Source organism: Caretta caretta, chromosome 20, assembly GCF_965140235.1.
Source record: "Caretta caretta isolate rCarCar2 chromosome 20, rCarCar1.hap1, whole genome shotgun sequence".
NCBI lineage: Eukaryota > Metazoa > Chordata > Testudines > Cheloniidae > Caretta > Caretta caretta.
In genome coordinates this window covers 7,986,373-8,001,762 of record NC_134225.1, presented here as the reverse complement: position 1 = coordinate 8,001,762, position 15,390 = coordinate 7,986,373, and the positions used below count along the sequence as shown (strand labels likewise).

Below are 15,390 nucleotides of genomic sequence, written 5' to 3'. Positions count from 1 at the left end.
AGGTCGTGCCTGCTGCACTGGCAGGTAAGATCAGATGAGAAACAGTCAAGTGAAAAAAAGTCCCATTCAATTACATCATGTAATGGCAAACAGCTAAAAAATGACTAGTTTTTAAAGTGCTTATATACCAATGCTAGAAGTATTTGTTGATAATTTGTTGATAAATGCAAAGTAATGCACATTGGAAAACATAATCCCAACTATACATATAAAATGATGGGGTCTAAATTAGCTGTTACCATTCAAGAAAGAGATCTTGGAGTCATTGTGGATAGTTCTCTGAAAACATCCACTCAATGTGCAGTGGCAGCCAAAAAAAGCGAGCAGAATGTTGAGAATCATTACGAAAGGGATAGATAATAAGACAGAAAATATCATATTGCCTCTATATAAATCCATGGTATGCTCACATCTTGAATACTGTGTGCAGATGTGGTCGCCGCATCTCAAACAAGATATATTGGAATTGGAAAAGGTTCAGAAAAGTGCAACAAAAATGATTAGGGGTATGGAACGGCTTCCGTATGGGGGGAGATTAATAAGACTGGGACTTTTCAGCTTGGGGGAATATGATTGAGGTCTATAAAATCATGACTGGTGTGGACAAAGTAAATAAGGAAGTGTTATTTACTTCTTCTCATAACACAAGAACTAGGGGTCACCAAATGAAATTAATAGCAGGTTTAAAACAAACAAAAGGAAGTATTTCTTCACACAACCTCTGGAACTCTTTGCCAGAGGATGTTGTGAAGGCCAAGACTATAACAGGGTTCAAAAAAGAACAAGGTAAGTTCATGGAAGACAGGTCCATCAATTGCTATTAGCCAGGATGGACAGGGATGGTGTTTGCCAGAAGCTGGAAATAAGCGAGAGGGAATGGATCACTTGATTACCTCTTCTGTTCATTCCCTCTGGGACACCTGGCATTGGCCACCGTCAGAAGACAGGATACTGGGCTAGATGGACCTTTGGTCTGACCCAGTATGGCCGTTCTAATGTTCTAACATCTAACCTCAAGCTCCCTTGGTGCAGATTAAGCCCATTACTACTTCTCCTGCCTTCAATGGCCACGGAGAACCATTGATCACAGACATTTTTAAAAGAGCTCTTAGCACATTTGAAGACTGGTAACAGGTTCCTCCTCAGTCTTCTTTTCCCAAGACTCAACATGCCCAGTTTTTTAACATTTCCTCACAGGTCCGGTTTTCTGAACCTTTTATCATCTTTTGCTCACCTCTGGACTCTCTCCAGTTTGTCCACCTTTCCTAACATGTGGCAGCCTGAAATTGCACACAGTACTCCAGCTGAGGCCTCACCAGTGCTTAGTAGAGCAGGACAATTACCTCCCATGTCTTACACATGACATTCCTCTTCTTACACCTCAGAATGATATTAGACTTTTTCACAGCTGCACCACACTGTTGGCTCATATTCAGTTTGTGATCCACTATAACCCCTTGGGTCCTTTGAAGCAGTATTACCACTTAGTCAGTCCCCATTTTGTAGGTTTGTATTTGATTTTTCCTTCCTAAATGAACTACTTGGCACTGGTCTTTATTTAATTTCATTTTGCTAATTTCAGACCAATTCTCCAAATTGTTTTGAATTCTAATCCTGTCCTGCAACATGCTTGCAACCCCTTCCAGCTTGGTGTCAGCTGCAAATTTTATAAGATAGCACTCCTCTCTATTATCCAAGTCAAATACTGAATAAAGAAAAGGAGTACTTGTGGCACCTTAGAGACTAACAAATTTATTAGAGCATAAGCTTTCTTGCGCTACAGCTCACTTGTAGCTCACGAAAGCTTATCCTCTAATTTTGTTAGTCTCTAAGGTACCACAAGTACTCCTTTTCTTTTTACGGATACAGACTAACACGGCTGCTACTCTGAAATACTGAACAGTACCACACCCAGGACGGACCCTGCAGGACCCTACTAACAATGCCCTCCCAGTTTAACAGCAAACCATTGATAACTACTCTTTGAGGTACTGTCTTTCAGTCAGTTGTGCACCCAACTTACAGTAAGTTCAGCTAGATGACATTTCCCCAGTTTTTGTATGAGACTGCTATGTGGGACAGTGTCAAAAGACTGACTAAAATCAAGACACATCACATCTACAGCTTCCCATTTATCCTCTATGCCAGAGGTAGGCGGACTATGGCCCGGGGGACCGTCCTGCCGGGCCCTTGAACTCCCGGATAGCCCCCTCCCCTGCAGCCTCAGCTCGCCGTGCCACCAGTGCTCTGGGTGGCGGGGCTGTGAGCTCATGCTGGGCAGTGCGGCTGTGAGAACTGCAGGGTGTAGTGTGTTAAGAGCACCAGGACTTGCAGCTGTAAGTAGTACACCGTAAGTAGCCAATTCCTAGGGGGAGCAATTTAATACACTACACCCAGCTCTCCATACAGTTTCAGAACCCCGATGTTGCCCTCAGGCCAAAAAGTTTACCCACCCCTGCTCTAGGCCACCAATCCTGTCACCCCCCCGTGTTAACCATTAGGTGGCGCCCTTCCCACAGAGCAGCTATAGAGCCACACTTTGCCTGGTGCCATCATTCTCTTTATTGTTGGGGGAATAACTCCTGTGGGTGGAGTGCGTGTGCTTGGAGAGAGAGAGGGAACCGCTCTGTTAACATCCCCGTTAACCGAGTACCACCCCCCCTGCCTGACCACACCACCTCAGACTACGGTAATGGAGAGCTTGGCACCTGGGGCTGGGAGCAGCAGCACGCATGGCCCTGCCTGTGCCCTTTGAACATGCAGGCCCTCCCTAGGCTCCTAGGTGTGGCAGCAGCTGGAGGCTGGCAGGGAAGTGGCAGTGCAATGGCAGCTCATGGTCCTGACTATGGGGCTGGAGAGCATGATGGTGACGGGCCTTGCCCAGAGCTGTTCAGGAAATGTATTTCTGCGTGATGGGGCTCTGGGGCAGCAGGGTCCCTGGGCTGGTCAGCCAGGGAGATGCCCTGGTAGTGCATCGTAGGGTTTTGGGGGAAATCACAGCCCTGGTGGATCTGGAGCGAATCCCGCCAGCTTTCCCTCAACCAAGACTCACAGCAGGGCTCAGCAGCGCCACTTCGTCCAAACGTTAGGCCTAGGCCAGGCTCCTGCCCCAGAGAGAGTCACCAGCCAACGACCCTGGCTTGCAGAGCTGGGCAACAAGCTGCCCCACCCGCACCCCTCAGCGCCCAGGACCTCAAATTCAGCCCCACTGCCCAGTTGGAAAGCAAAACCCCCTGCTGTCACCAGAACAAGATCCCTGCAGCTGCTCTCACTACTGGCAGGAGCTTGCCAAAGCACAATGCCCATCCCCCACAGAAATAGGCACCTGCCCAGTGCTGAACTGAGAGAAGCTTCCTTGTCCCTGCTGCCCTGTTGATCCCTCCTAGCCAGCGTCCTGGCACCAGTTTCCGGTTGAGGGGCTTGGGCTTTGGTTAGGACCCCAGTCCCTGGTAGGGATGGCTGTGTCAGTCTGCAGCAGCTCTGGGGCCAGAACAAGGAGGATGATGAACTAAACACCGAAGGGGGTACTGTGCTGGTGTCTGTAGGGAGCCCAAGGCAGGCTGCTGCACCATGGCATGGGCAGGGAGCGCTGCCGGGACTGGCCCCAGCCCTACACAGAGATGGAGCCCTCCCGGAAGCTGGTTCTGCCGATCAGGGCGTTGATCAGGGTGGGGTGTCCCTGCCTGCAGGCCTCCTGCGCCCCCAGGATGATGTTGTCCATGAAGGTCTCGTCCTGGCGGCAGAGTAGGAAACCTTTCCCTCCTAAGCCTTCCGCCACCAGGTGGTAATCTGTGCAGGGAGGAGACTGGCTGTTAGCAAGGCTGCTGCCTGCTACAGCAGGGCCTGGGCACGGTGGTGACAGCCCATGTAGGCCACTAAGCAGGAAGAGCTGATTCCAGGAGGGTGGCCGCAGTGGGCACACCAGGTGTGAGTGGCAGGCAGCAGGGAGGGACGGAAGGCATGCTGGGGTCTGCAGCTTCCAGGAATGCAGTGGAGAACAGTGGCAGGGAAGGCTGGGAGAGAATCCCCCAGCCCGTGGGGACTCACCGCAGAAGGAAGGGGCCGTTCGAAGTTCCCTTCCCACGGGGAGCCTGGCTTGGGTGGGCGGAGCAGGCATCAGTGCTGGGCCATGAACCCAGAGGTGTGATAGGACCTGCACCAATTCTGGGAACCTCCCGCTTTCCCTCCCTCTATGGGGGTGGCCTGCAGGAAGCAGCACACAATGGCTGCCTGCCTGGAGACAGGCTGCACAGGATCTGGAGGCACCCCGGGCCCCTGCTGAGCATGCTGCTCCCGTCACTCCCGTCCAAGACTCACCCACATAGGCCAGGCCGCAGGCCACGTTACTGCCCAGCAAGGGGACCTGCTCACGGGAGATCTGACTCCAGCAGGCGTCATTCCCCACCAGTGCAATGACAGGCGTCTGAAAAAGCAAGAAAAGTGCTACTCCCAAGGCACCAGAAGGGAGGGGTGAGGTCCCAGTGCCCGGTCCGCTCTGCCCTAGGGCCCGGCCCTGCACCCTCCCACTACACTGAGTCCATGCCAGCTCCTGTTGCCTTGGAAAAGGAACAGCAATGAAGGGGAGGCTGCGAAGGGGCCTGGGCATGGGTGCTGCCTGGACTAACTACAGGACTCCAAACCCATTTGCAGTGCCTCCAGGGCTGTGGCCACTCCCACATGTGCAGGGCCTCTTTAGTCCTCACTTTGTGTATGAATTTGAGGTAATGCGGGGTGGCTGGGCCTGGCCCCCAGGGGTCGCTGCAGGCAGGGACCCATTGGCACAGGGTAACTGGGCCCAGCGCCCCAGGGTCCCCATTGGCACAGGATCAGGGGGAGGTTACCTTATGACGGACGAAGGTGTCAAACTCCATGATGCTGTAGCCGAGGGCGCCGTCTCCGTAGAGGATCCAGACCTGAGGGCGGGGGAGGGAGGTGAGGTTCCCCTGGCAGAGCCCTCGGAGGGGTGAACACTTCCCCCACATTAACCGGCGCAGGAGGTGTGCGTGCTGGTGCCTGCCTCCCACGGGGCTGGGTGTTCGTGTGGGTGGGCAGGCAGTGTTGGGGGCTCCAGCGGTTCAGAGAGAGGCCTCTGGCAGTAAGCAGGCAAAGTGAGGAAAGTAGGAGGGAAACTGGGAGTCTTGGGCCAAGAGAGCCAATGGGGGATTCAGGAGACAAACCAGAAAGCCTGGGAATGTGGCATCTCCTATCCCAGAGACCCTCACCAGAGCCTTGGGGTACTCTGCCCCCATGGCAAGCCTGGTTAAAGCCCCCATCAGGGTGAGGGGGGCACCTGCCCTGCCCATGGCACCTGTTAGAGCACCCCCAGCAGGCCATGGGGGCACCCCACTAGAGCCCTCCTCTGGCTGGCTGGTTACTGACCTCAGAATCCGGCCGGCAGAGTTTGGCTCCGAGAGCAAATCCTCCCCCGACACCCAGTGTCCCGAAAGCTCCTGGAGAGAGAGGACAATGCAGAGGGGATGCCTGTCCTCGCCCGGGCGTGCCAGGGAAAGCAGGGGCATGAAACCAACCCCCATCCCTTCCTGAACCCAGCCCTCACTGAGCAGAGGGGCTGCTGAGTGGCTCAGCGTCTCCTCACCTGCTCCCATGGGCTCCTGGCACCAGCGGGGAAAAACAGGGTCAGCCCAGGGCAGCCTCAGGTTTTACCGTCCAGTGAGGCCGCCTGACTGCCCCCTCAGGCATTGTCCTTCTTGGCCCAGGGCTACAGGGGCATAGGTCCCACATCCATAGGGCAGGAGATCACCTCTGGGAACTGCCAGCCCCAGCTCAGAGCTGTGGGAGCAGGGCTCTGGGCTCAGCTGCACTGCAGAAGCCTTGCAAGGGATCTGCCACCATCCGCCCCCATGACAGATGGCAAGCAGTGCCAGCTCCAGAGAACCCCTTACCCGGATCCAGCCAGCGCAGGGGCCCACGGGGCCGCACAATGTAGGCAGCGCTCCCCACAAAGTCACCCCCATCTGCGACCAGCAGGCTGTTCTCGGGCAGCAAGTTGTCCACATGGTGTAGGAGCTTGAGTGGGTTCAGGTGCTGCTCCGTGGGCTCTTCCGACTTCTCTCTGTGCACATAGGAGGGCAGTGACTGGCACGCCCAGGAGCCCGGCCAGCCCCTCACAGCGTGACCAGGACAGCGAGTGCCTGAGAGTGCCCAGGCTCTGGGAGTACACACAGGTTCAGCTCCCTGGATAAACCTATTCACCACACTTCTGCTGCCCAGCACGGGGCTGAGCCTCCAGACCCTCGCTGTGTTACACTGCTCCCTGTTGCCCAGCAAAGGCCTGAGCCCTATGGCCCCTCCCTGGGAGAGACACTGCCCCCTGCTGACCAGCGCAGGGCTCAGCCCTACAGCCCCTCCCTGGGTGACACTGCCCGGCACAGGCCTGAGCCTATGACCTCTCCCTGGGTGACACTGCCCCCTGCCGACTGGCACAGGCCTGAGCCCTACGGCCCCCTGCCAACCAGTGCAGGGTTGAGCCTGTGGCCCCTCCCTGGGTGACACTGCCCCCTGCCGACCAGCACAGGCTGAACCTCTAGCCCAGGGGTGGCCAACCTGTGACTCCGGGGCCACATGCGGCTCTTCAGAGGTTAATATGCGGCTCCTTGTTTAGGCACCAATTTCGGGGCTGGAGCTACAAGCGACAAATTTCCAGTGTGCCAGGGGGTGCTCACTGCTCAACCCCTGGCTCTGCCACAGGCTGCCCACTCCACTCTTTCCTGCTCCCTCCCCTGAGCCTGCAGTGCCCTTGCTCCTCCCCCTCCCCTCCAGAGTCTCCTGCATGCCAGGATACAGCTGATCGGGATGTGCAGGGAGGAAGGGGGAGGTGCTGATCGGCAGGGCTACCAGTGGGTGGGAGGAGGCGCTGGGAGCGCGGTGGGGGAGCTGATAGGGGGCTGCTGACGTGTTACTGTGGCTCTTTGGCAATACACATTGGTAAATTCTGGCTCCTTCTCAGGCTCAGGTTGGCCACCCCTGCTCTAGCCCCTCTCTGTGTGACACTGTCCGCTGGTGCCTGGCACAGAATCATAGAGTATCAGGGTTGGAAGGGACCTCAGGAGGTCATCTAGTCTCACCCCCTGCTCAAAGCAGGACCAATCCCCAACTAAATCATCCCAGCCAGGGCTTTGTCAAGCCTGACCTTAAAAACTTCGAAGGAAGGAGATTCCACCACCTCCCTAGGTAACGCATTCCAGTGTTTCACCACCCTCCTAGTGAAAAAGCTTTTCCTAATATCCAACCTAAATCTCCCCCACTGCAACTGGAGACCATTATTCCTCGTTCTGTCATCTGCTACCACTGAGAACAGTCTAGATCCATCCTCTTTGGAACCCCCTTTCAGGTAGTTGAAAGCAGCTATCAAATCCCCCCTCATTCTTCTCTTCTGTAGACTAAACAATCCCAGTTCCCTCAGCCTCTCCTCGTAAGTCACGTGTTCCAGTCCCCTAATCATTTTTGATGCCCTCCGCTGGACTCTCCAATTTTTCCACATCCTTCTTAAGTGTGGGGCCCAAAACTGGACACAGTACTCCAGATGAGGCCTCACCAACGTCGAAGAGGGGAACGATCACGTCCCTCGATCTGCTAGCAATGCCGCATCTTATACATCCCAAAATGCCATTGGCCTTCTTGGCTACAAGGGCACACTGTTGACTCATATCCAGCTTCTCGTCACCTGTAACCCCTAGGTCCTTTTCTGCAGAACTGCTGCCTAGCCATTCGGTCCCTAGTCTATAGCGGTGCATGGGATTCTTCCATCCTAAGTGCAGGACTCTGCACTTGTCCTTGTTGAACCTCATCAGATTTCTTTTGGCCCAATCCTCCAATTTGTCTAGGTCCCTCTGCATCCTATCCCTACCTTCCAGCGTATCTACCTCTCCTCCTAGTTTAGTGTCGTCTGCAAACTTGCTGAGGGTGCAATCCACGTCATCCTCCAGATCATTAATGAAGATATTGAACAAAACTGGCCCCAGGACCGACCCTTGGGGCACTCCACTTGATACTGGCTGCTAACTAGACATGGAGCCACTGGACATGGACACAGGGCTGAGTCTATGGCCCTCCATGGGTGATACTGCCCCATGCTGCCCGGCACAGGGCTGAGCCTATGGCCCCTCCTGGGGTGCATGGTGCGGACGATGCCACCCTATCAGCTCTACACCTACCGGTTTGCTTTCTCCTTCCTTTGGTCGCCATCCTTCAGACTCGTTGCCCAGTCCTGAGGTGGTGAGTAACTCTTGAGGCCTTGGGAAAGGCTCAGGAGGAAGGAGCCAGCGTCTCCTGCAGAGAGAGTGGGCAGCATGAGATTCTGACAGGCCAACCTGAGCAGGAGCTGGTCCCATGGGCCCCAAGCGGCACCAGTATCAGAGCAGAGCCAGTCTGCGGAGGCCCAGCTGAAGAGCTGGGTTACGTGCCCCAGCCTATTGCCTACAGCACAGTGGGCAGGCTCAGCAGACAGGTGGGTGCTGGGGGAGCAGGGCAGGGTGTGGCTGAAGCACACACCGACCTTCCCGCGTGGGTCTGCTGCCCATATGAACCACTTACTCAGCGGGGTCTGTTCCCGTCAGCTCTGGTGGTGATTCTGTGATTCCACTTCCTGTGCCTGCTTTGCGCCCCCAGGGGCATGCTCAGGCTGCTCCCTGACCCTGGGTAGCAGGCTAGGCGCTTGCCGAGGCATGGCGTGTGCCGGAGCAGGGGAAGGCCAGCAGCAGCAGAATGGGAGCTGATTCTGAGGCAGAGCGCTGAGCGCCCGCCTGCTCCTCACCTTGGATGGCCATGCGGGGCTTCCAGAAGATGTCCGAATTGCACAGCATCAGGGCACGGTCCCGGTTGACAGCAATGATTGTGCTGCGCCGGCTCAGCACGCGGCCATAGGACAAACGGAAATCACACACCGTGCCTGCCAGGGGGCATCACGGGGGTGAGGGTTAGGTCAGCTCCCCCACCCCAGAAGCCCCCCAGCCCCATAATGCCTCGAGTATTACCTCCCCCCCACTGCCCAGCCCATCACACTCAACATCAGGCTCCCGCACCCCACCCCACAACCCCCCAGCATTAGCCTCCCACACTGCCACTGCCCAGCCCTACCACACCCAACATCAGATTCCCCCACCCTCCCACCCCATAGCATTAGCCCCCCCAACTGCCACTGCTCAGCCCCACCACACCCCACATCAGGCTCCCCCATCCCACAACCCCTGGAGCCCCATAACCCTTTGAGCATTACCTCCCCACCACTGCCCAACCCCGCCCCACAACCCCCCAGCATTACCACCCACAAAACTGCCACTGCCCAGCCCCACCACACCCCCACAACAGGCTCCTCCACCCCACAACTGCCCAGCCCCACAACACTTTGAGCATTACCCCATGCCACTGATAACCCTCAGGCCCACAATACCTCATCACTCACTCCCAGCCCTGCCCCACAACCCACAGCCCCCCACCCCCTCCTCCACTGACGTGCCATCCCAGCTCCCTGTCACTCCCAAGTCCAATGGCCCCAAGGTGAGACACCCTCTAGGCCAGTCCCCAGGCTGCATTCCACAGACCTGCCAGAATGACCAGGTCAGCCTCCTTCAGCACCTCTCGGCGGTTTTGACGGATATGTAGTGGGCTGTCCCTTCCCAGCATGCCCCTGGCCATCCCACCCAGGAAGCAAGGGATGCCGAGGGCCTCCAGGGCTTCCCTGCAGGGCACAGGGAAGGGTTAACTCTCAGCAGCTGAGTCACCTCATGGCAAAGGGACGCTTCACACTACTATGAACATGGGCGCTACCAGCGCAGCCCCCCTGCCCGTGTGGCCTCAGAGAAGCTGAACAAGTGGAAGTGTGAGAGAGGAGGGCGCGGTGCGGCAGCGTGCCTGAGGACATGCGCGGCAGGGTGTGTCAGTGCATGAGGAGGGTGCATGGCAGCCGAAGAGCAAGGTATTGTGTGTGTGTGTGTGTGAGTGTGTGTGAGAGACAGAGAGAGAGAGAGAGAGCGCGCGAGCGCACGCGGGGAGCATGCGTGGTGGGAGAAAATGCTATGTGCTTGTTTCGTGGTGGGGGAAGACACATTTTTGTTAATTAAAGGACAGCCTCATTGAAACCAGAGGAAGCAGGTGCCAAAGATGGCTCTGCCAGTGAACCTTAGCCTTGCCGTGCAGACCCTGTGCCATCCAACTCTGCTGATGCCCCTCAATCCCAACCTGCAGCCCCTACTATTCCAGCTCTGCTAATGTCCCTCTGTCCGGTCTGACACCCTCAGGTGTCTCTCGGTCAGGCCAGGACAGATGTTGGCTCTCACCCTGTGTTCACATGGCCACTGGGGGAATCATAGAATCATAGAATATCAGGGTTGGAAGGGACCCCAGAAGGTCATCTAGTCCAACCCCCTGCTCAAAGCAGGACCAATTCCCAGTTAAATCATCCCAGCCAGGGCTTTGTCAAGCCTGACCTTAAAAATCTCTCAGGAAGGAGATTCTACCACCTCCCTAGGTAACGCATTCCAGTGTTTCACCACCCTCTTAGTGAAAAAGTTTTTCCTAATATCCAATCTAAACCTCCCCCACTGCAACTTGAGACCATTACTCCTCGTTCTGTCATCTGCTACCATTGAGAACAGTCTAGAGCCATCCTCTTTGGAACCCCCTTTCAGGTAGTTGAAAGCAGCTATCAAATCCCCCCTCATTCTTCTCTTCTGCAGGCTAAACAATCCCAGCTCCCTCAGCCTCTCCTCATAACTCATGTGTTCCAGTCCCCTAATCATTTTTGTTGCCCTTCGCTGGACTCCCTCCAATTTATCCACATCCTTCTTGAAGTGTGGGGCCCAAATCTGGACACAGTACTCCAGATGAGGCCTCACCAATGTCGAATAGGCCATGGCCACCAGCCTGCAGATGAGCAGAGCTGAAAAAGCTGGGTAAGAGCCCTGAGGGCTGACCAGCAGTGCCCCCTGCCCCCGCAGAACCAGGGGCAGGGCAGAGAGAGGACTCTGAATGGAGCCGACTCTTCACCTGAGCTTCTCCACAGGCGTTGGGGGCAGGGTCACCTGGCTGCCCAGGAGCATGACAGGCTTCTTGGCACGGCTGACCAGCTCCACACACTGCTGCACCTGCATACAAATGGGAAGCACCATCAGAGCCTGGCAAGGCCAGGGGTCAGTGCAAAGGCTAGGCAGAACCTGGCAGGGCTAGTCGTCACTGGGGTCAGTGCAGTTGTTGGGCGCACCCTGGCAGGGTTGGAGGCAATGCAGTGGCTAGGTGGAGCCTGGCAGAGCCGGGGGGGCACTGCCAGTGACTGGGTGGGGCCGGCCGGTCAGTGTCAGTGGTTGGGTAAGGCCGGGCAGTCAGTGGGGTCAGTGCCAATGGCTGAGTAGCTGTCACATGGCCCCTGGAACTACTCCTGGGCAGAGTTCAGCCAGCGGCATGAGGATGAGGAAGGAACTGGCAGGGAAGCTATGAGTGGGGATCTAGCAGGAACCACAGAGGGGTGGGGAGGGGAGGGCAGGAAAGAGGCTGTGCCCAGCTCTGAGGACATGACAGTGCCAGAGCCAAGGGAGGGGCAGGCAGAGAGGGGTGAAGGGCTGGCAGAAGGGACTGGTGCTGGCACCAAAAGGCTGTAGGGTGACAAGGGCCCCAGGGACCCCCTGCCCTGCCACAGCGCAGCAATGCTCCTCCCCACCCCTCTTCTCCTTCTGAGGGCAGGGCCCAAAAGGGGACGGGCTTTCTGTGTGGGGGAGGGCAGTGTGCTAATGAGGAGCTCTGGGGGAAAGCTCCCAGTCACGGGGGGAGGAGATGTGCTCCCTGAAGGGAGGGAGTACCAGGCCCCAGGCAATCCAGGGGCTCTCACCTGCTCTGCTGTGGCCTGTGGCACCTGCACGGGAAGGGGGGAGAAGTCCCTTGTCTCCCAGGCCCCTGCATACAGGTTCCTGAGGTGGTTGCATAGGTACCTGCGGGCGAGGTGCAGGGACAGTTGTTAGCTCCCAGCTCAGCGCTGCCCTTGGCAGGATAGGGCTGTACTCACCAGTTGAGGACTCCACCTAGAGGCCCCCTAGGGGTCTCTTTGAAGCCGAGCTCCTTCTCCACCAAGTGGTATGGGTAGAGTACATTGATCGGGAACTCCACAAACACAGGGCCTGTAGCACGAAGAGCAATGGTCAGCCAGCCATGGGCAACCCAGGCTCCCTCCCTGCCCAATGCCACCACCCCACAGGACATGGGCAATCCAGGTACCATCCGTGCCCTGCAGGGCATGGGCAACAGAGGCTCCCACCCTGTCCAATGCCAATGCCCCAAATTATCCAGCCCCGCCCAACACTGACATTCCAAACTGTCACCCCATAGGGCATGCGCAACCCTGCCCAATGCTGAAGCCCCATAGAACTTGGGCCCTGCCCAATGCTGATGCCAATGCCCCACACCATCACCCAGCAGGGTCAGGGCAGCCCAGACACAAGCTATTCCAATGCAGAGGAAAGATACAAAGAGCCACAGAAGAGGGTTCAGGGAAGAGCCCCGCAAATGTTTAAAGGTTTGGAAAACATGCCTTATAGTGATAGATGAAAGGAGCTGAATTTAATTAGCTTAACAAAAAGAAGATTAAAGGATGACTTGATTGCAGTTCTTAAGTACCTACTGAGGAACAAAAAATTGACACTGGGGTCTCTTCAGTCTAGCAGAGAAAGGTATAAAACGATCAAAGGGCTGGAAGTTGGAGCTAGACAAATTCAGACTAGAAATAAGGTGCAATTTTTTAACAGTGAGAGTAATTACCCCCTGGAACAATTCCCCAAAGGTGGATTCTCCATCACTGTCAGTGTTACAATCAAGATGGGAAGCATTTCTGAGAGATGTGCTCTAGTACTAACACAGCTACCAGACTGGGAGCAGGAATGGTTTCAGTGAAGTTCTCTGGCCTGTGCTATGCAGGGATCAGATGATTACAATGGTCCCTTCTGTGAATATATGCAGGGCAAGGTAATTCAGAGTGTAGGCAGGGAGCGGCGCAGCCTGGGACACCCCAGTCGGGAGGCAGAGAGAAGCGGGTCTCTGCCCAAGAGAGGTGATGGATGGGGAGCTGGTAGCCCAGAGGGGGCGCCCCTGCTGGACCCCAGAGGGGGAAATATAGGGTCAGTGGCCCCGACCTGTGATAAACCCCACTGCCGCCCAGGTGCCGGCTGGTCCCAGCTCCCCAGCAGCAGTCACACTGCCCCACCTCTTCTGGGGTGTGGGTTCCACCCACAGTGGAACATGGATTGAGTTTCATGGGGAGGTATTGAGTTCAGGACTCTGTGAACTGGGCTGGGGACCCTGGCAGGGGGCTACGGGAAATGTTCCTGGGAGCCAGCAGTGCTATAGGAAAACAGGGCTGGGACCTGGGAAAACAGGGCTGGGAGAAGAATGAGGGGGGATTTGATAGCAGCCTTCAATTACCTGAAGGGGGTTCCAAAGAGGATGGAGCTCGGCTGTTCTCAGTGGTGGCAGATGACAGAACAAGGAGCAATGGTCTCAAGTTGCAGTGGGGGAGGTCTAGGTTGGATATTAAGAACCACTATTTCACTAGGAGGGGGGTGAAGCACTGGAATGGGTTACCTAGGGAGGTGGTGGAATCTACATCCTTAGAGGTTTTAAAAGTCAGGCTTGACAAAGCCCTGGCTGGGATGATTTAGTTGGGGTTGGTCCTGCTTTGAGCAGGGGATTGTACTAGATGACCTCCTGAGGTCTCTTCCAACCCTATTATTCTATGACCTACATTCAAGTGAGTTTGATCTGACAGCAGGAGTGAGAGCAGTGGGACGGGCCTACTGAGACTTGGATAGGAAAACAGCCCATTAATCCTTTGCTGCATAGGAGGATAAGCCCCAGGAGAAAGGCTTTTACCTGGGGTGCCGGACTGTGCTGCTGCAATGGCTCTTCTCAGCGTGGGGACGATGTCCCGCACAGTCCTCACCGACGCACAGAACTTGCAGAGTGGCTTGAAGAGGCACAGCTGGTCAATGTCCTGGAGAGCGCCCCGGCCCTGCGTAGACAGACAGAACTGCAGTCCATGCTCTGATGGTCCTGCAGAACCCACTGCCCCCAGCCAGGCTGCTTCCTCCCCAGTGACCAAGCACAGCGGCTAATAGGGCCGTGCCTCTCTGAGTGTCTGTCTGGCAATGGGGCAGCAGAGATCATTGGGCTGGGAGGGATGAGACCTCACAGCCAACAGGGACGTGGTACTGACCATGGGTAGGGGTGAGGAATGCAAGTGGGGCTGGCTGTCCCTCTTTCCCCGCAGCACGGTCTACGTCAGACTACTTCTGCTCCACACACCAAATGGCCCTTCTGTTTGGACAGCTCCAGTGGCCTGAGACTGGGGCAGGAAGGGTTTTCCTGCTGTGGTGTGACAGCACTGGGCACCCGCCTGCCATGGTGTGGCAGCAACCCCTGCTATCGGCAGCACCACAGACTCACCTTCTGCAGTGTAGCAGCTGCCCCGCCGATCAGCAGCACCGGGGATTCGGCCATCTGGGCATTCTTTACAGCTGTCACAGTGTTGGTTACCCCAGGTCCCGCTGTTACTGCGGCGACTCCGACTGTCCCTGCAATGCAGAGCAGCCAGCCCACAGCAGGGCAGATGTGATGAATTGCACCCTTAGCACAGGCAGGTGGGCAGGCCAGGCCGCGGGGCGGGTGGGGGTGGCAAGGGGGAGTTTAGGACAGGTGGCTGGAAGCCAGATTGCATGCACCAGCAAGCCTGTGCCTTGTTCCCCAAGCCAGAGAGACAACTCAGGCAATGATCTGCCCATTGCTCGGCTGAGCTGGTCACTGCCCCTGTTGCGCATGGCCCTTCCTGTTGCTGGGGAGAGCTGGTCACTGCCCCATTGCCCACGGCCATGCCCCTGCCCATTGGTGGGGTGACCATGCCCCGCTCATTGGTGGGGTGAGCTGGTCACTGCCCCATTGTAGTACGGCAGGCACAGCCTTAGGAGGAAGGTCCCACAGTGAGTCTCACTGCACCCAGCTGAGGACAGAACATGGAGTCAGTTAGTCTGGGTCCCCAGGTTCCTTTCCCCCTGTGCCTCCCTGTAGTGGGGCGTATTGACCGCTCACAGACCCAGAGCCCCTCATTGAACCCTGGTGGGCACAGCCACGCCACACTCAACCCTCCCGCCAGAAGTTAGTGGGTGGGACCGGAGGGGGGGAGGTGGCACTCCCCCCAACAGACTACACTCCCACATGGTGGCTGGCCTGTCACAGTATGTTCCCACCAGCAGAGGCTGACAGGTGAGCTGGGCACAGATGAACTGGGAGGGGGCAGGGCAGAGCCCATGCCTATGGAAGACATGGCTCTTCTGAGGACCTGCCTGCAGGGGGCACCCCAATCAATGTCCTTGTGCTGGGGGAGCTTCCGCCCCAGAC

At 56.5% G+C, this 15,390-nt stretch overlaps 1 protein-coding gene across 3 annotated transcripts in view; it reads right to left on the bottom strand.

Moving 5' to 3' along the window:
- Positions 1-2,538: 2,538 nt before the first annotated feature.
- The window catches only part of HACL2 (2-hydroxyacyl-CoA lyase 2), a 23,249-nt gene continuing 10,397 nt past the window's right edge, over positions 2,539-15,390 (bottom strand). For all 3 annotated transcript variants that reach the window (XM_048834203.2, XM_048834204.2, XM_048834205.2), the window contains 13 exons: positions 14,443-14,570; positions 13,870-14,008; positions 12,014-12,125; positions 11,840-11,939; positions 11,005-11,102; positions 9,561-9,697; positions 8,774-8,908; positions 8,175-8,289; positions 5,904-6,073; positions 5,380-5,450; positions 4,842-4,913; positions 4,318-4,423; positions 2,539-3,789 (listed from right to left, as the gene is read on the bottom strand). In XM_048834203.2, the coding sequence (XP_048690160.1) occupies positions 3,611-3,789; positions 4,318-4,423; positions 4,842-4,913; positions 5,380-5,450; positions 5,904-6,073; positions 8,175-8,289; positions 8,774-8,908; positions 9,561-9,697; positions 11,005-11,102; positions 11,840-11,939; positions 12,014-12,125; positions 13,870-14,008; positions 14,443-14,570 (1,562 nt within the window). In that variant the 3' untranslated portion in view covers positions 2,539-3,610. The remainder of the gene's footprint in view (positions 3,790-4,317; positions 4,424-4,841; positions 4,914-5,379; positions 5,451-5,903; positions 6,074-8,174; positions 8,290-8,773; positions 8,909-9,560; positions 9,698-11,004; positions 11,103-11,839; positions 11,940-12,013; positions 12,126-13,869; positions 14,009-14,442; positions 14,571-15,390) is intronic.